The sequence below is a fragment of the Vigna angularis genome, chromosome 7, assembly GCF_016808095.1.
Source record: "Vigna angularis cultivar LongXiaoDou No.4 chromosome 7, ASM1680809v1, whole genome shotgun sequence".
Taxonomy (NCBI): Eukaryota; Viridiplantae; Streptophyta; class Magnoliopsida; order Fabales; family Fabaceae; genus Vigna; species Vigna angularis.
The window spans coordinates 16,468,463-16,489,067 of NC_068976.1; the positions used below are offsets into that span (position 1 = coordinate 16,468,463).

A 20,605-nucleotide genomic window follows, 5' to 3' on the forward strand; every position below is an offset into this window, starting at 1 on the left:
TATAAATATTTTATTTATTTTACAGTTAATTTTTATTATAAGTATTTATTTTAATTTAAAAATATAGTCAAATTTAAATAGCAGGTAAATCATAAAAAATGGTTAAATTTAAAAAAAAAAACTATTTAAAAGATAAATTATAAAATAATTATTTTAATTAAAAATAACTACTTAAAGAATAAAATTTAAAAAAAAATATGCACTTCATCCATTACATTATTCTATAATGGTATAGATTTTATCATAAAGTAAAATATCGTTTTTTTGTTGCAATTATAAATCATCAGTGGCTTTAAAAGCCAATTATTCAAAAAGTACCAAATCAGTGGTCCTGTCTTGCAGTAGCTAGACTTTTGTTGAATCCTATAAACTATATATATTATTTTCACACCATTTATATATTTATATATATATATATATTAGTTTTTTATTCAAATAAATAAAAAGTACTAACAATCTATATTAATGATTGACATGTAATTAATTAATTATTTGTTAAAGTATTATTGACTGATTCTTATTATTTTATTACAAAATGGTTGCTGGTGAATATTGTGTATATAATAACAAAATTAAAATGTTTAGATGTAAAGATTTGTTATTCCATTGGTGAAAAAGAAAGTGTTACTGTTGAAGAACAGAGTACTACTTGTAAATGAAAGAAGTATTAATATTAATAGTCCAATAAAGATAGATTAACAGTAATATTAGTGAAGCATAAACCAGCAAGACTCTTTCTGAGTCATTTGGCAGAAAGTGATTAAATAAAAAAACAAAAGATGAAGCTTCCTTAGAAGTTTTTTAGAAAAGGTGGTTCTCTCAGTTATATATATATATATATATTATATCTGAATGACACAGTCAAAAGCCAACACAGTGTTATACATAGCTAGTTTGGTCCCGCAAAACAAACCACACACTCTTGTGTTTTTTCTATCATCCGTTTATCATTTGCCAGATTCAACTTGCCACAGAAAACATCTTTTTTTTCTTTCTCTCTTCTTATAATATTCAAATTATTATCACATATGGACCACAACCATTACATGTATCTGGTTTTGTTTGATGTCTGCATAATCATGTGATATTTAACTTTTATAATTTAAAAGAGACTCCAATATGTCCAAGAATATGGTGTTAGGTCCTAATGATGTTGAACTAAAAGTTTTAGCAAAACCTCTTGTTAAGAAGTGAATTTTAAGTCTAATTTAACCTTACGAAATCGGTTTGTAAGGCGAGGTTTACATCCACTTATATAATATAAATGGGCTTATCTCTAGACGTAGGACTTCCAACACACCCTCTCATGCGATCATGCGAGATATATACATCTTAAACGTGAGATTAAACATTAGTAGGTAGTCCGATAACGGTCCGACAACAGATGGATTTAAACCTAACTCAATTCATAAAACCGGTTTGTAAGATGAGATTTCCACTCACCTATATAATCTAAATCAGTTTTAAATTCACCGCTCAACTTGTTGAATAACAAGTTTCACAAGATAAAGAAAATTAACTAATAGAATCATAGTTGAATCCATGACAACATTTGCACAAAAGGATGTCACATAACAAGTTGAAAACCCAAAGAACTCTCACTTTTTTTCCTGAGGGTTACAAGACACAATCCATGAATCCATGAAGTAAGAAGTACCATTTTTTACAAAGATCATGGATGAATGATTGAAGATAGAGTTGACAGTGAAAAGGGTAAGAAAAATAGAAAAAGAAATACTCAAACACACACTAACTGTGTTTGTGTTGTGTGAAGTGTGATGACCCCAACAACATTTAAAGCTGCAGAAGAGTAAGGACGCGAAACCCGGGAAGCAACACAAGTGGTCAGACTGGAACACTGCGTGTGAGTAGTACAACACACACACACCAAATCTGGCTATCTTACCCCTCGTAAAAACCCCACATGCCCTTTTCCCATCTCCTCTTTGGTCCACACCCTTAACCATGGTTATTCCTGTTATTACTTTTCCACTCACCACACTTTCTTCTGGGTTAGTTTATTCAGCAGTCAAGGAGAAAGCTTCTTCATTTCTCATTTCTGTTTACCCTTCTGCACACACTGTGTCTTCTACTACTACTACTCTACTTTCTACTTTCTACTTTCTTCTAGTAGCATAAGCAATTAACATAGCTACTTTTTTTGCTACTTCTTTCTTTCTTTTTTCTGCTGTGGTGGGAAGAAAATAACGTGTAAATAAATTGGAATGACACTAGACGGAATGAATGGACAAAAAAGGAAAGTGAAAGATGATGCTATGAATGGTTTATTTAATTGGCACCCGAATGAAGACCTATAGTCGTTTGTTTTTTTATGTCACTATAGTTTACAAAGGCCTTGCTTTTATAGAGTTTCCAGAACAAGGATTCTGGTCAAAGATATTGGTCTTCTTGCTTTTAACATATTGCAAAATAAAAATTAAGAAAAGGGTATGTGTGTGTATTTTGCATTAGAAACAGAATCATCTTTTTCTTCCTATCATATCCAGTGAACGAATTTAAGGGTTAAGGGTTGGGAGATTTGGTATTGATGGTACAGCTTTCGTGATCTCTTTGAATTGAAAATTTGGAAATAAGAAATAGTGAGTATTGATGATGGGCAAGAAAAAGCCACAAAAAACTAAGGAACTTTCAGTTGCAATAGCTGAAGCTGAAGCATCATCAACCGTAGATGATGAGAAAGAGCAACAAGAAGCTCAACAACCTCAACCTCAAGCTCCTAGAAAGAGAGGTAGACCTCGTAAGGTTATTGTAAAGATGGAAGAAAGTGAAGAGGAGAAGGCACAAGTGATTGAACAGCATAGAGGAGGTTCTTTATCAGCACAAGGCACAGAAAGTTCAATGGAAAAAGTTACAAACAACGAGGAAGAAGGAACATCATCAGCAGCATGCATGATGGTTGAAAAACAAGAGGAGATACAACTTCCAAAAGTGGAGCCATCCAGAAGCAGAGCTAGGAGGAAAAGCAAACCCAGAAAGAGTAGCTAATATACATAATCATTGCTCCTTTTTCTCTTCTCTTTTTTCTTTTATAATTTCTTTCTTTTCATTAAGCAATTGATTCTTGGTTGGTTCCTTGTTCTTGCCATGTTTTTGTTATTTAGATAATCGGTATCAAAACTGATATTGATGCTGCTGTTTGTTGTTGAGGAACACAAGTGTCAATAGAAACACTTGAAGGAGTTATTGGTTTATCTTCTGCTTTTTCTCTTCTGTGTAAGTCTGTGGTTTATCTTATCCTTTCCTAAACCTAAACTATATGTACTGTGTTATGGTTCCATTCCATGACTTCAATTACTTGTTTCTTGAATATTACTATCCATTGCTTCACTCACTCACACACAGAAAAGAAAGCTAAATTATAAGATGTTCTTGTCTGAGTATGTTGTTTATGTTGATTGCCTGCAACCACCAACCATAGTTGTGCTGCAAAAACACATGACCCTTATCTTGTTGAGTGTTTTCTTTATCTTCCAAAGGTCACAGTTTAGCTTGAAACTATATAGTTGTGAATAAACTATAAAAATATTGGTTATGTTCTTGATATTCCATGGCTTTCTTTTACTGTGTTTTACCTTTTTTTTATATGAAACATGGCATTATCATCATCATCTGCTTGATATTTGATGTTGGTTATTATGTGGTTTTATGTAGTTTGATTGCTGCTATTACTGTCTTATGATGGATTCTGTTTGTAGCTGGAGAAATTGAAGGTACTGTTTTATTTATTTATTTGTGTGTATGGTGTTGGTAGCATTGGAAAAGGGTGATTGAGTGAAGAACAAAAAGAAAAAGTGGAAGAGAGAGAGAAACATAGCATAGAATGTGAGAGTCACATAGCAATGAAGAATATAGTAGCCGCCCAAGCACACCAATGAATGATAAGGATGGTTCGACGTTAAGTTAAACACCACTTTCGGCAGAAACAAAAACCAAACCAATGCTTTTTTATTTCAACTTTTCTCTAATGTTTGAAAATCTATTTTGTTGATTTTTGCTGTCACGGAAATGTTTAGCAAACAGAAAAGGATATTATAGATTAAAATTTATCAAGAGGTATTATATTAATGAATAAAGTATGGAACCTACAAGGTTTTGTGATCTTCAACGCATGTGGATGGATAGAATAGATCGAGTTAAATGATGTTTTCTTATAATTTTTCTTAGTGTAAATGATTGACATAATTGATGTGATGTTTTGGATGATTAGTATTAGAAAAATGATATTTTGACCTACATAAATTTGTTATATTTGTTTGATATATTTTTTTTAAATATAAAATTTTATATTTTTTATGATTATTTTATTTTTATCGTATGTATTAAATGAAGGTAAAAGTGTATTATGGTACTGTTAATATTAGTATTACTAAGGTGGAATTTTGTGTTTGGCAAATGGGTTTTCACTTTTGTTGGTATTTGTGAAACCTATGGTTGGTCCAATGAATGAGAAAGATTATATCCTTGTCCTATAACTTTCCATGCTAAACTTTTTAAGTGACGTGTGACGTTTTTCTCCTTTAATTTTACATGGCAAACGTGGAACATTCAAGTTCAAAGTAAAAGATGGCAAAGGGTGACTTAGTACAATGTTTTGACTATGATCAATAACAAGAAAACTTAACAGATTTTGCATTTATTCTCACTAAATGTGATGAAGTATACATTGTGTTGCGTTCAAAAATATTTAATAATAAATAAAATAATTTAGCTGTTTAAACAGAGGTGGGCCATGTTATAAGAATTTGGATAACGATGACATAGGTTTTATTAAATTGTTCATAGCAAGGTCAACCATTCAGTGAGAATAGGAAGTCTAATCATCTTTTTTATTTTAATATTAAAATTATATTATGAACTTTGTCATATAAAAATAAATATTGTCGAGTGCATACTCAAGATTAAAGTAATAGTTTTATATTGTGAATAGTTTCAGTAATAATTTTATTTTACTGTTTTCAACAATTTAGTTATTTTCCTTTGACCAAATAATAGTTCAGTTCACTGTGTAAAGTTAGTAAAAAAAACTATTAAATAGTTGTGTGGGGCCTATTAGAAAAAATTATGGTATTAGAAAAAAATTGTGGAAGTAATGTTATGGCGTGTTCCACTTGAATTGCTATCAATCATGTATATCATACTATTAGAATTGCATTTGGAGATGTTTTCAAGAGCAACCTCAGTGGGGGAGGAGGACCTTGTAAAGTTTAGCTGAACAAAAAACGCTAGATCATTTAATTTCTGTAAAATAATGCTATTTGTTCCAATTATTTCAATAAAACTTCTGACATTTCCCTTTAATATATACTTCTCCCTTTTATTGATAAAATTTAACACCCTTTTTCTTTGATATTCCATTACTTATTTTAACTGCTAGGCCGTTTATACTCTATTTTATTTTTCTATTAAATTACATGGAATTTCAATAAAAAAAAGTTTAAAAAGTAACCGAAATCTAAAACTAAAGTTAGATAAACAAATGACTAAAAATTCAAATAAAAGTTATTATAGTTATTGAATAATTTATCAATTAATTTTTTTAAGAGTTGGACAAGTTAATTTAACATCTTCAACTTCCACCTAAAATCCTTTTTCTAAAATAGAATCATTTTTCAACATTTGAATTAATTATTTAACTTAGCTAACTACGCAGTTTCTTTGTCAGAGAGGACTTTATTTGAGTTGTAGTATGTTTTGTTTAGTGCTCTTATTCATGTCTTCTAGTCGAATTTAGTGGTGATCCTTGCTTGGTTAGTCAAGCTTGTTATTTACTCCATTTGCATTTAACTTTTGTCCTAATTAGAAAAGAGATAGAGATTTTAAAAATTGCTAATTATTGGTTTAAATAACTTATGGGGGGCAATGGTACAAAGGGACAATAATGTTATACTACATGTCCAATTTTGGTTCATGAAAGTTGACATAGTCCACATGCATCCCACAGACAATCCTATTCAAGTTGGACAGCTTCCACTACATAGACTAAATTTTCCTACAAAATTTTACTTTTCATTCTCTAAACTTTTTAAGAACAAACAAACAAACACGTACCGATTTTGTTGAAAACATTCCTTAACTTTTAGGATTTTTTAAGATGAGGATATTGTTCTTATTCAGAGGTTTGCTCTGTCATTTTATCGTTCTCAGTTCATATTAAGGACCAATTAATATACAATGACTTAATCTGCTTAGATTCCAATGTTTGAGAGAGCAGGCAAATTGAAAGCAGGAATTTACTCTATCATCTCTCAGTTTATTCAACTACACAATTAATATTGGAAACTAATCACGAAAGCAACCTGGATTGATGTGGATTAAACTTTAAATCAGAAGATCCTGTAGTGGTCCAAAATTGTCTTCAGCCAAAGGATTGATGGAAATGGATTATAATTGAAAGGGGCGGTTATGGAAAATTGACAGAACATAGTAGCTGCTGTGTGAAAGCATGTTTTGGGGGGAAAGGGAAGCCTGAATTGTAATACTAGCAAAAACAAAATGAGAAATAATGCTTCTTTGAAAAAAATCTCAGGTGAAAAATATGAAAAAAAATAATATCAGAGGATGGGACCAACAAAAATCACGCATGGTAAAAAGCATGAAAATGTTATATTGGTACAATGATGTTGGAGTAGCACTAATAGATATGACGGATGAGTATTACTCGGCAAACAATTCCACAAATGCACTCCATATGAAGGAAGGGAGAGACGCAGCATCCGGGAAACTGCTTAGGATTAGGATATTTTGACTTCAACGTCATAAATTGAGAGTGAAGATGAGGGTAGGAGAGCTCAAAAAGGAATGAACAATGGCTTCAATTTGATCCAAAAAGGCGTGTGACATCATTCGTATACTTCGATAGCAAAATTTGGCATTCGTTCCCCAATTGCCGTGTTCGTAGGAAGTTGACATAGCTTGAGCTTTTTTAATAATATCATTAATTTGAATTTCCATTCTCATCATTTGTAGATAGAAATATGATTAAGAGACAAATGATCAATAGAATCTTTCAAGGACCAAAGAAGTTCAATTTTTTATAAAATAGCGAAATTGTGAGTATTTGGGTAGAAGAAAATATTATAGTCAATAACTAACATCGTTGGTTATTCGACAATAATAGGACTACATTAACAGTACAATAATAATTCAAAAACTTAAACTACAATCCGACGCTCGAGATTTGCACAATCTACATGTTTGCATTGCATTATAATATTACTTCGAGATTTGCACAGTCTACATGTTTGCATTGCATTATAATATTTCCACCTAATCTTCCTCTCCTGAAAGGCTATATAACTTAAAAGAGTTTGCCAAAATATTACAACAGAGCAACACTAAGCAATGCTTTGTACAGCAAAACTTCAAACATATTCTACAGATCTCAATCTCAAAAACGAGTTGCTTCTGCGACTACAACATTGACATCCAAAATTTGAGGTAATTACGAAAAATATAATATTCTTCCAACTTGCAATTGGGAAAACTTGGGGGCTTAAAGGCTTAAATACACTGAAATGGTACTAGCCTATGTATGAAGCCATGTATTAAAAACTATCCTATTGAAGTATGTTGTATAACCTAATGAGTTATACACTGAAGAAGAAAGATCAACGGGAAAATGAATGTCAGTGGCCAAAAGCTCTTAAATGGCTAACCTAATTGATTGTGGCTCGACTTGTGATGTCTCTCTTTTCTAAATCTCGATTGCCCTGGATCAAACCCACCTTCCTTCGATCCATAGATGGCCCAGGATGGTGTGGCAGTCATGTAATCTCTGCTGTCAAAAGTTTTTCCAGATGCCACCTGAAAACAAATTGAGGGTAAATTTCATAAACAAATAATCCAGATTTGTCCAAAAGAACAGTAGGACTCGGACACCTACCAGATCATGAAATTTTTCATAGTCTATCCATGTATACCACCGTCCATCGATTTTGAACTTGTTGGTTTTTGCTAAGAGGACACAGCACGAGTGAGCATGCTCACATGCAACTTCATACTCTCCTTGACTTTTCAAAGCTAGGGCCTCTGAAAAAGCTTTCACATCAGCATGCCAAGGGACATTTTCCATTGTGAGTTTTGATGTAGTGGACCTGTGAAGAGTACGTTGTCATTTAAAAGAGGGTCTCAGACTAAACCAAGTTGGAGTACTAGAGTGATAAAGGGAGAAAATGCAGTGACTTACGAGCCACAATACGTAACTCCCTTGATTTCAACAAAGTCAGGATCTCCTATACTAAAGAGCTTAGAATAAGCATCAACATCTTCAGTATTCCAACCTTTCACTAGGGTCAGGCGGTATACTGTTCGCTGATGTTTTTCCCTTAAAGCAGTCAAGGAATCCTGGCAGGTAGTTATGTTATGAACAAACATAGATAAACTGATCATGCGGGTAAAGTATACACCACGTGGTAAGATTAAATCCAACATAAAAAGAAAAATAAACTGAATTAGTTATGTTTTTTTCTGTAATTAAATAGTGTCTATTACAACTAGTATTCCACTCTTTATAATGAAAAAAGAGGGGTTCTGACAAAATAAACACTCCTCTAGTCCTATCTATAAGAAACAAATCAGCGGTGTACTTCTTGCTTTAATTATAAGAACCATAATAGACTCATTTTCAGATGTATTAATTGCTAAATTCCTTTTATACCCTTAATTTAATATAAAGTCCACTTCAAAACTCACGTTCCAAGTAGATACATTCGTCAGACTTTTGCCAGTGATTAACTTGTCTGTGATTATCCCCAAAAGAACCATAGACTCATTTTCAGATGTATTAATTGCTGAATTCCTTTTATACCCTTAACTTATTATGAAGTCTACTTCAAGACACTCGTTCATTTTCCATGCAAGAAACATTCACCAGACTTTTGCCAGTATATTGATTAACTTGTCTGTGATATTCTACAAAAGAATATGATTCTCTGTCCAATTTTGACAGTATGATGATTGGCTACTTGCAGATTACTAACACAAACAATTCTTTTTTTGGATCCATTACTACATCCATGCTTCAAAATTGGCGATCATGGTGGGCTAAGGATCCTAAAAAAAAGCTCTTGGAAAATAAAAATAAAAACATCTCTGTAATTCTGTTATGCTACTCTTTGGAGCGACTTAGAAGGAATATCTCTGCACCTTATTAATACACTTGTTAACACTCTATGATTCTACTAAGGACATATTTTCACTCGGAGAACGGGGAAATACTTACAATGAATCTCTCCCAGAAATCGCCAAATAGTGGTCTATCAATTGCCTTCAAAGAGTCCTTTGTTGCAGCATCTACACTGACATATAACTGCAAGGCGGAACAAGAATATTAGGTTTGACTAGCATTAGCAAAACCACCACGAGTTTAAATTAATATCTCTAAATCATGCAATACCTGGGTAATAGGTTTCAGCGATTTAATTTTCTCAGGAAATTGTGCATTTGTAACTAGAAAAGTGGAAATCCTCCTTTTGTGCAGCTCATCCACAAGTGCATTTATCTCTGGATACATTATAGGTTCACCAACAAGAGATAATGCACAATGACGAGGTGAGAGACCTTCATTTAATCGCTCCAAGGTGACTCCTAGACAAAGAGTTAAATGAGGCATTTTAATGAACACGGTGATGTTCAAAAAAGTGGAGTTGCTCTGAAGCTAATATCCACAATATCAGTCACAATGGACACATAGCACGGTACCTGTGCTCCAGTTTTCTTTTTCTTTTGATTGATTTATAATTACAAAGCATAAGTATGGGAATTAATACAACAAAGTGGGCTTTGTCACCATACAAATGCACAGGCATTTCGAGATGGTATGCTACCTAGATTGAATACAGTGTTCATATAAGAATACAACCACTGAATAAATCATCAAAATTAGAAGTTTTTTACAAAGACATCATATTTAGGTTTTGAATGAGGGCAGGGCTTAAATGGAGGGATTGGATGAAAAAGGAGGGACAGATAAATTTTTCATTTTTGAATTGCGAGAGAGTCTTGCCAAGGGATTGAAAGGTTACATAATAATCTCTCATTTAAAAGTTCTCAAACAGGAGAATATTTACTTGAAATGAAACCTTTACCACTACCCCCCTCTTTCCATCTAAAGTTCTTCACTATAACATATCTTTAGTGTACCCAACGCTTTCAATTAGAGCATATTGAATGATAGTCCACAGCATATGATCAAGGGCTACTTTATCTGCTTCATTATTGACCAATCCCCCATGTAGGTCCACTAATCTGACAAATATCCTTATAATTCAAAATTATTGCAGCATAGGTACATAAATTTACCAGGAACTCCTTTCATTTGTTTAACCATATTTGTGTGGAGGTCTATTGCAGAATTTACAATCTCTCTCGGATCATCCATCTCCCATTGCCAACTTTTCCCTACTGGATTTGTGTGATGCCTCCAGCAGAAAACACATTTATTTGCACATGCCAAGCTAGGGGTTGCCTCCATGCATCTGTGTCAACTCAAAAAAATTGACGTAGTGAATTAGGCAGCTGAAATATGCTCAGCAATATGTAAAACAAATGACAAATCAACTTTTTGGACAAGCACAAGAAAACTCGACAAAACCCATGGCCAGGATAAAGCCAACCACTGTATGGCCAAATTTCAGATGATGTGCAACCGTAATTACAAGTCCACCCCACTTTTCAAAAGCCAAACTATTATATTGCAGCCCAAAGTACACCCTCTTTCTTTCCTTTTCCGGATCCATTCACTGCCTTTCTTGTTTGTGAAATTTAATTTAGACCATCCAACGGAGCAGAAAATTTCATACCAACATAACTAATAAACTCCATCTTTAAATTCAGCGAGAATGAATAAGATAAAGAAATCAAGCACCCAGAGTTCCAGCTAAAATATAATGTTATGACATGAAACATACCTAGACATATAACATGAAATGAATAGCATGTCAACTTGCTATTACCTGTGACTCTCGATTCCATAAAACGAGTGTTTATAGCAACCACCTCGACCACGAAGCTGCGCCTTTGTCCATCTACAAATCTTGACACCACTATGCGACCCAATGATTTTATACCCCTGCAAATGGATAAAACCTCGAATAAAGCCATTTCAAAAATAGAACTTAGACCTACGTCTCATCTACCAAAGTTCAGATAGAAAACCAAACCATCACTCACTAAGCAGCACAAAACACGCAATGCGACATTATGATATTATTCAGACTGTATACCTGCTTCACTAAATTTGCTCGAATCACCGGAGTCACCATTTCCTTTCTGCCACTCAATTTCCCATTACTCTCTTCCCCACTAGCCAATGTCTTCCGCCGTGAAGGAGCTTTACCAGCAATGTCCTCAAGATCAACAATCTCACTCTCCACATCAGACTCCTCTTCGGAACTCGAATAAACGCCACATTCCAGAGCACCACCACCATCACCATCATCGCATTCCGCAACACCACCTCCTTTCAAAACGGCCAGCACCTTCTCACACCACCGATCGAAAACCTTGTCCAGGTCACCACCATCAACATCCCCCTCACAAAGCGGAACCACCTCCTTGGAGCCTAGCGCCCTCAGGTGCGTCGCGAGGCCCTTCGCGACGGCGTTGAAGGATTCACCGTAGGCTCGGCTCCCGACGCCAAAGACGGCTACACGGCAGCTCGAGAGGAGAAGTGAGCCGGCGCGAAAATCGGCGGCGGCTTCGGCGAGCCACGTGGCGAAGAAGCGGGAGGCAGCTGGTGGTGCGCCGTCCTGCCACGTGGAGGCGATGAGGATGAGAAGCGTCTCCTTGGGAAGATCCTCGGGCTCGTAGTGCCGCGAATCGACGACGTCGAATGCGACGCCGTTAGAGGCGAGGAGACGGTGGAGGCGGAGAGCGAGGGTTTTGCTGGTTCCGGTTTCTGAGAGGAATATGATCTTAGGTTTAGGTTTAGGGTTAGGGTTTAAGGATAGTTTGAGGTATCTTAAACGACGAGATTTGTAGAGACAGTAGAAGGTGGTGGCGGAGAAGAGAGCGAGGAGTGTGAGACGCGCGGGAACTGAGGATAGCGAATTTGATATCGACATTGTTGCAGTAGAAAATGAAGATTTGTGAGAGAAAATGTGTAGTAATGGAATCTAACTACGCCTTGTTATTGAAAAATGGAGCGAAACGAAGGATCCTTGAACACTGTTTAGTTCAGCGATCTGTTTCGGGAGCTGTTTGCAGCGGCGAATACCAACGGAAGAACCAGCGACACCGAAAAGGTTTATGGGCTGGGCTTTAGAAATCAAGGCCCGGTTCTTTTGTTATCATTATGCAAGTTTAGTATAAAACATTTTATGTAATAAAAAGAAATTATTTTAGTACATTTTGCTTCACTCAATTTTTTTTTCAATAAAACTTACTATTTATAACTATTTTAGCCTAATTTTTTATAATACCATAATAATTGTAACAATTATATCTTTATATGTCTTGTAATAATTTATTAAACGTGTCTATATATATATATATGTCATTGTTTTAAAACAGTATAAAACATTTAATTATAATTAATTGCAAACTTAACTACACTTTTTAGTTTCGCTACTATGATTCATGACCAATTTAATATTTTTTAAGTTATTACAAACAAATTTTCGATAAATTTAAATTATATAAACAGTCTAAATTATCAATTCGAATTTTCCACTTTTTTTTTTTAAATCCAAATCTCACTTCCTTATTTGTTTCACAAAATTCTAAAAATTGAACCATTCGAATAACTTTATATTTCGAATTCACCTTAAACTTCCACAATTAAAAGGAAAAAAAAAAGTTACGTAGAGGGTTTAACCTACAAGTAAAGACAAAATTATCATAAGAACTTAATTATAACAATGTTAAAAATGAATTAAATTTTTACAATGGAACATTTGAAGCATTTTAAAAAATATATATATTTAAACTTGTAAGAATAACTTATGCCTTCTTAAAATACATTACTGATCAATAATGTATTTATGAGATGAATCAATATCAATTGACAGTAGTAGCAGTCTGGTTTAGTGATTTATGGTTTGAATCCTCCTCATGCTATTTTGGTTATGGAATATATTCCCTTGTGTATGCTCAATGGTTAAAAAAAATGGATTTGTTATATGAAAGATACCTGTAAAATCTCCTTCATACATATCATTTCAGGTTGAAGGAAGATGATGGTAATAATACAGATCATATCAGCACTTGTGGTTATGGTAGATGTGTTACAGAAGAAGAAAATTGCATACAAGAGGGACTTAAGGCCTCCACAAAGTTTTCTGTGCACACAAGATACCCTCCTTCTCCTGAGCAAAAGTCATCCTAATCTCCCACTGCATGCTTTTCAATATTTCTTCCAATGGATTTAGAATTTCAACTTTGTCACGTATGATTGTCCAACCTCCTGGCCTTGTTATACGGTCCATCTCAACAACAATGGACACAGGCTGCTTGCACCTGCAAAACAATTGTTTCAAGAACATGAAACTGATCTTAAGCATGTAGTCAACACACAAATTATCACATGTAATTCTAATTTCACTACAAACTGTTGGAGATCTCCCGTCGACTAGAAATAAAACAAGTTTACAATATATTAGTGGGTTCAAACTTCACCTTACAAGTCAGTTTTATGGAATTGAACATTTACTTCTTAACATGGTATCAAAACCATTCAAAGTCTATTCTAAAGATAAGACAAGTTTACAAGCTGATTTTATAGGGTTGAGTTGGGTTTAAAATCCACTTCTGAACCTAAAAACCTAACCGTTTAAGGTCACATCAATGGCATTTATTGTTTATACATTTAAAAATCTTAAATGGAGGTTATCTCATCATTTGACATCTTATAAGATTTTGCACTCAATAGTATCATATCAGTGTATGATATTTCTAAAAGGATAAAAATCAACCAAGAAAAAGCTAACATGAACCAGAATCAAAAGTCCTTCAGTTTATATGAATTAAAAGCATACTTGAACCTTCTAATTTTACTATAGTCCAGAAGAACAGGACCATCTCGTGTCAAGAAAGAACATCTAGAGAAAAGCATGCATAGAACAATGTTAAGACTTTGTCCAATAATACCTGTTTTTGAGCCGTGAGAACAAATGATCAGCATGCAGAAGGTCATATGTTCTTGGATAAGTGCCAAATGGCTCACACCAATCATGGTACATACCCACAAGCCCACGTTCAAAAATGATGGGAAGTGTATCAGGTGCATGGACAGGCACTACATTCATCACCCAGACCTTTTGTTGAGAGAGAGCTACAGCCAATCTGAATTTACAAGGGAGAATTGTGAATACATATAGGAAATCATGCAATGAACAAAAATTAGACATGCATTAAGTATGTATCAGAGAATAATGCAGCTCACTCATTGATGCAAGGAACCTATCTATGATATCTACAAGGACTTTCAAATTGAGTACAAAATTCAAACTGGTTTCCTGGCATACCCTCCATAGATGGATTTCATGTCCATTACATTCCGAATACTTGTCCAGTTAATGCCTAATCCACTGATATATGACTTATTAACAACAGCATTCCAGTGATTGGTGTCTGCAACCACTTTCTCTTTGTTGTTCACCCAATCAGGATAGGTTTCAAGCCTCTTGGGCCATTCCTCAGGCCACTCTGCCCCATGTTGTTCAATTCCAGATGGAATAGGGTGCAAACATGTCTTCATGGGAACATACCTATTCAAAGAATATTGAAAATTTACCAATTAATGAATGAGATAACCTGATTAAACTCAAGCAACTAAATGCAGAACACAGATTCAAAAACACACAAATGAGGAGTTTGGTTTTGGAAGTATCCCAAGCATGTAAAGTCTAAACATAATACCCAATCATAATCTGTTTTCCTAGCTTTGTTTAGAAGCACAAATGATCAATTCCAAGTTTTAACTATAAATATAGCACGTAACCAAACAAAGTCAACCAATTCTAATCACAGGTAGCACCACCATCATACTAATGTGTAATTTTATGTCATTACCAGATCAAGGAAACTCTGCTAATATAAACTAACACCGAAAAATCAGGTTGGCATGCAGAAGATAAATACCCGTTTACATTCAACAAAAACAAATTGTAACTGGGAACATATTGCAGAAAGCAATGATATACTGCTACAAGAAGATCGATTTAGCAAAATAATATTTACAGTAGGATACCAAACTGCATCAGGATTTTCATTTTCTTTGCAAAGTGGTGGAATCTTCTTCCTCCTCAGTTCGTATATGTCATTTCCTTCCGGCTTCTGATATATTTTAACTCCAACTTCTCCAACATCATCACTTTTGTGAGCCAGAACATTCCAACAAATAGATGCAGTCAATGTTGTCATGGCTGGAAGAGAAAAGATATGTCATTGTCACTTTTATGACATGATTGGTTAATATATACACAAAGCATTGCCAGATAATGTCTTTAAATATTTTCTTCTGAAAGGCTACGTGCATCTGATCTCCAACAGTAAGTATTATCGATATGGAATACACTGCAAAACTTTATATCATAGGGAACATATGATATATCATTTTATGATAATTCAAAATTTTACCTATATTTATATTATATATACGATTGAAATGTGTATTTAATTGTTACCATTTTGATCATGGTTTATCATGACCAAACCAATGAGCCATAATAAGAAATGGATCATTTTTTAATGCATTAATAAACTAATTAATATCCTGCTACAGTTTTGTTCAAACAAGAATACATGATAATAGTAATTAATGATAAGAAATTGAGTCTTTATATCATCTGTGAAGGCACTTATGAATCAAGCATGAGACCAAACCTTCTTCTTCTTCAATGCTGTCATGTTTGGTTGACATGATAAAGTATCCACCAGGTCTTAGAATCCTATTCATCTCCAATAGAAGTTTTCCACCTGAAAAAAAAAAGTGGGAAATTTCAACCTGTTCTTCCAACAAATAAATGTAAGTTGGAGAACTATTTCCATAAACAAGAAACTGAAAACAGGAACACAAACCATTGGAATGCCAAGGTATGCTGCAACCTGCACAATGTATAGCATCAAAAACTTGACTTGGAAAAGGAAGTCTTCTTCTATTGAAAGGACTAATCACTGCTGGAAAACCCCGTTCAAGCGCCACCTGAGCCAGGTCCACTAGATCATTCTTCAATCCTAGTGATATTGTTAAAACATCCTTATCAAGGAGAGCAGCTGCAAAGCTCGAATCTGTACATCCAATATCCAGGACAACACGAATGTTTTTACCCCATTCAATGTCTGGTACCATCTATAAAGTTCAGAATGAGTATCAAAATGTTTCCAACATGACACAAATAAAGGGTAACAATTTTATTTTGTTTAGTTGAAACTTGTACGTTAGTATAAACAAATATCAATATTACCATCACAATGCAATAAAAGAATATACAAAGAGATATATAGTTGTTCAAATAAAACCAAGCACTGAAAATGGACGTGACAAAGAAAGCCCAAAGAAATATTCAATAACTTGTTCAACAAACTAAAACAATACAATCCTAGAAATTTCAGTGTCATATATACATTTTCATCTTATTGTATCTATTGTTAGGATATATAGTTCAGCCTTCTTGCCGATTGGCATAACGTAACTCTTTCATTCTGCAATCTCAATATACATAGTTTCCCTTATTTATTTAAAGGGTTTATTAACAAGCTTAAAGCGAAGTAAGCTTTAGCCTGAGGAAGAGTATTAAAACATATGGAATGTCAAAAAAATATCTTATCAAATTCATAAAGAAGTGGAATTTATCTCTAACTAAACTCAAACCGGTTTATAAGTGAGATTTACACTCACTTATATATATTATAATTTGACCTTAACACACCCCTTTATGCCAAGAGTTGGACATCTCGAGTTCGGGACTAGGGAAAAAACCTAATAACAGATAACACAATAGGCCTAACAAACTTTACTAGGATAGGCTTTGAACGAATTTGATATCATCTTAAGAAAGTGGAATTTTAGTCTGTGAGGTTTGCTCTCATTTATATACAATACTTTGGCCTTATCTCTAGTTGATGTGGACTATTTCGCATAAATAAAATAAGTTTTGTTTCAGAAACAGAAATAATCTTCATTAACCAATGTTCTTGACATTGACAGTAGATGAAAGTATTTTCTATATTGCCATGTTTTACATAAAAGAATTTCAAAGCACGAGATCATGATTCATGAGAGTTGGTTGAGGTTGTATAGTTTCACACTTGTACAGAACATGAGAAGCATTGCACTTGAGAAGAGGTTTAAACCGCATAGGAAGTAAAGCAACAGTGAGACAGTGGCAGCACAGGGTTGCCATAATAATAGACATATTTCTATGATGCAAAATTAAAATGCTGAAATTTTTATGTGCTAAAATAATACACAATGATTTTTATGGAAACTGGATAAGAAACAAAGATTAATTTTCCAAAAGAGAATGAACAATGTGTATTTCAAATATGAAAGGTATTACAGAAAATAATAGGTTTGGTTCCCCAGCAATATATTTCCCACACCCTTCCTTCTCTCCCCATGTCTTTTTCCATACAAACCTCTTTTACTCTTAACTTACTGACATGTTAACTAACTCTTAACTACTTGTAACTAACATCAAATAGCCTTATTCCCATTTCCCTTACTTCTTCTCTCATAAACCTTTGTAATAAGAGGTTGCCTCCATCAGATTTTCAAGGCATAACAATTGGAAAATAAGTGTCAAGCTTACTGAACTAGTCGGTATCTAGATCTAAAAATTATCTAACTACATGAAGTACACACCATATGAATTTGGTAGTGTTAAAAGGAGACACCTACCATAACTTGTAATTTCCCTTAATTCACTGTTGCCCCAAACAAAGAATTCCACGTATAATGAAAAAAAAATTGAAGTTACCAAATTACAAACAAGTTAATCTCTAACGTCAGTAAGGTAGTTCTGAGATTGTCATGTTAGATAAATAAAACTCCAGAAGTTCGACTTCTTATAGTTTTCATCGATGTATCAATTCTGTTTGTCCACAATCATGCTTAAGAGGTACCAAACATAGCACAACCTAGGAGAAAACTTACCTCTTCAATGGACTCAAGGTAGTGATGGATCCCTCCCTTGAACTCAGATTGGTTTTGGGGAAATGTAAGATACTCTTCAGACTCCATCAACCAATTATGTCTCTTTATGTAAGCAGCTAGTTTCGGGTGTGCAACATTCTTATACAATATCTGCACTGACACAAGATGTTACCATGAGAAACAAGAACATAAGACACCGATATTTAAGCTTGTGTCCCAATTTGAATAAATTTCTGAAGAAACACAAACAAGACAAAAAAAAAATTAATCTTTTAGTACGAATTAAAATCTACTTGTAACTTTTCCATAAGCTACCCTATCTAATTTCTGTATAAACACACATAAATATAAACTAATAATGGATATCTTGTATCTCAAAAACCAAAGAATTATCTCAATTCAAATGCTCAAAAAACTAATAAGTAATCCAAAATAGGATTTTATGCGTTTTTCATGTACCTTCAATTTGCTCTCAGGCCAAGGCAGTGGAGATCCATACCCTTCATGAGGAAGAGGAACCAGACACATAAGGGGTGTCCTAGGACAACTCCTCTCTGTGTGCCGGTAGCTTGTTACTTTACCACCACCAACTTCAATATCAATGCAGGGAATGTAATTATGCTTGCTTCTAGAACTACACAATTTCCAGCTATAGCTAGCATTTGGATCAAACAAGGGTCCTTTCACTTTTACCTTGCTTTTTTTTCTCAACTCCTCCGCATCTTCCACCACCTCGGAATCATCCTTATCCACGGATTCAGTCAAATCACTGCCACCATCAGCATCCACATTCACATCACTCTCATGATCCACTTTCTCTTCTTCACCCTCCACCTCCTCTTTCACGTTCTCGTTCTCTTTCTCTTTCTCTTTCTCTTCCTGGCCATGTTGGGGTTGAGGCTCCTCTGACCCTTGATGATTCTCTTTCTCCTTGTCCTCCTTATGCTGCACGTGTTTCTTCTCTTTCTTGCTGTCCTTTCCCTTGTGTTGTTCAGAGTGAGGACGCGTGGCAGAAGAGTGAGAAGACCCATTACCGTTACTCTTACTCTTTTTCTCACTCTCACCACCCTTTTTAGATTCATCTCTCAACTTTTGCGGCTTGTGAGAAGAAGAAGACACGGGTTCCGCAATGTCCTCAAAACTCTCCCTTTGGGAAGTGACAGAGGAAGAAGAAGAAGAAAACACTCCCCACACAAAGATGAAACAGAGACCCATTACAGTCACAGCTGCCATCTTCACCCACAATCCATGTGGGCGTTTCGCTTGCCGAACCAACCGAGCTATGGCCATACTTCAATCCAAAAAACGAAATTTTTGCAATTCAATGATCGATGTAAGCTCTTCGAACTACCACCACCCTCCTTCTAAAACGAATCTGATCTAAGTCTACCGGTCCAACAAATGAAAATGTAAAGAGTGAAACAGCGGAAATCGACAACAATTGCTCAAATCTGAGAACTGAAACGAACAGGTTTAGGTGGAAGAAATGATGTCTGTTTCAGAGTGACGAATGGGAAAGTAAAAACTTTGACAAAGCGGAAGCGTGGAAATGGTTATTATAGAAAACGAGAAGTTTAAGACACAAAAGGGGTTCGAAGTTGCGTCAGTGGTTGAGGCATCATGGTTAGGCAGAAGACATGTTCCTCGGAACTTCGATCCGTATGAGGTTTGATGCAGAGACACAGAGTAGATTATACGTAGTCAGCGCTTAATCAACAACGGTAATAACCAATGTGCTTAAACATTATTATTACAAACAATTATAATTATTGTCATTGTTATTATTTCTCAAAACAAAACAAAATGTTTTGTTCTTACTTGAATTTTAGACCGAATCTTTCGTCAGCAAAATCTTTTATCCCTTTAAATGTGAATTGTGTTGTGGAGATTAATTATGAATTACCATAATGAAAGATGAATCAAGAAAGAATGTAAAAATGTTAAATACATACATGTGTGTCATTTTAGAGTGTTTTATAGGAATTTTTTGTCCAAACTTATGCAGTAATTGTTCCATATACTAATATATTATTATTTATGAGTAATCATTTTTTAGACAACATTAAATGTTTTTAGTGAGGGGTTTGCATTATCTTAAACTGATAAGATTATATAGGATGGTGAATGTTTTGCTATGAGGCTCAGAATGTGTATCAATTATGGGAATTTATTCTTGCACCTCATATTTTCTTCATGCACCTCCATAAGTAGAAAAAACAAAATTGTTCTTCCTCCACCAGCCCAATTACATACTTTCCTCCATCTCCATCCCATCTTTTTCTTTCACCTCCACCTCCAACCCATCTTCTTCTTATCGTTGCCCCTTCATTCTATAGAGTATGAGTGTAATTTCACACATAATTGCATAGAATATGTTCTCTTTCATTCTTTTCCTGCAATTTCAGAGTTCATTTTTTGTTTTCACATGCATTACATTACAAGATTCTACAATATATAATGTAAATTAATATTACAAATTCTACTATAAAA

At 34.3% G+C, this 20,605-nt stretch overlaps 3 protein-coding genes across 3 annotated transcripts; 1 reads left to right on the forward strand and 2 right to left on the reverse strand.

The window, feature by feature from the left end:
• The first annotated feature begins 1,613 nt into the window (after positions 1-1,613).
• LOC108337649 (uncharacterized) lies at positions 1,614-4,155 on the forward strand. Its single transcript, XM_017574217.2, has one exon. It carries the CDS (start codon positions 2,611-2,613, stop codon positions 3,004-3,006), a length of 396 nt encoding a protein of 131 aa, XP_017429706.1. The 5' UTR covers positions 1,614-2,610; the 3' UTR covers positions 3,007-4,155.
• Positions 4,156-7,197: 3,042 nt separating this feature from the next.
• LOC108338328 (S-adenosyl-L-methionine-dependent tRNA 4-demethylwyosine synthase) lies at positions 7,198-12,283 on the reverse strand. The gene is made up of 8 exons (XM_017575131.2): positions 11,244-12,283; positions 10,974-11,089; positions 10,321-10,496; positions 9,416-9,606; positions 9,242-9,328; positions 8,207-8,364; positions 7,904-8,114; positions 7,198-7,824 (listed from the first exon to the last, which is right to left on the reverse strand). The coding sequence occupies exons 1-8, from the start codon at positions 12,081-12,083 to the stop codon at positions 7,672-7,674; spliced, it is 1,932 nt and encodes a 643-aa protein (XP_017430620.1). The 5' UTR covers positions 12,084-12,283; the 3' UTR covers positions 7,198-7,671.
• An 834-nt stretch (positions 12,284-13,117) lies between these two features.
• LOC108338548 (probable methyltransferase PMT28) lies at positions 13,118-19,834 on the reverse strand. The gene is made up of 8 exons (XM_017575490.2): positions 18,575-19,834; positions 18,116-18,265; positions 16,039-16,309; positions 15,844-15,936; positions 15,209-15,383; positions 14,484-14,726; positions 14,107-14,301; positions 13,118-13,476 (listed from the first exon to the last, which is right to left on the reverse strand). The coding sequence occupies exons 1-8, from the start codon at positions 19,403-19,405 to the stop codon at positions 13,278-13,280; spliced, it is 2,157 nt and encodes a 718-aa protein (XP_017430979.1). The 5' UTR covers positions 19,406-19,834; the 3' UTR covers positions 13,118-13,277.
• Positions 19,835-20,605: the final 771 nt, after the last annotated feature.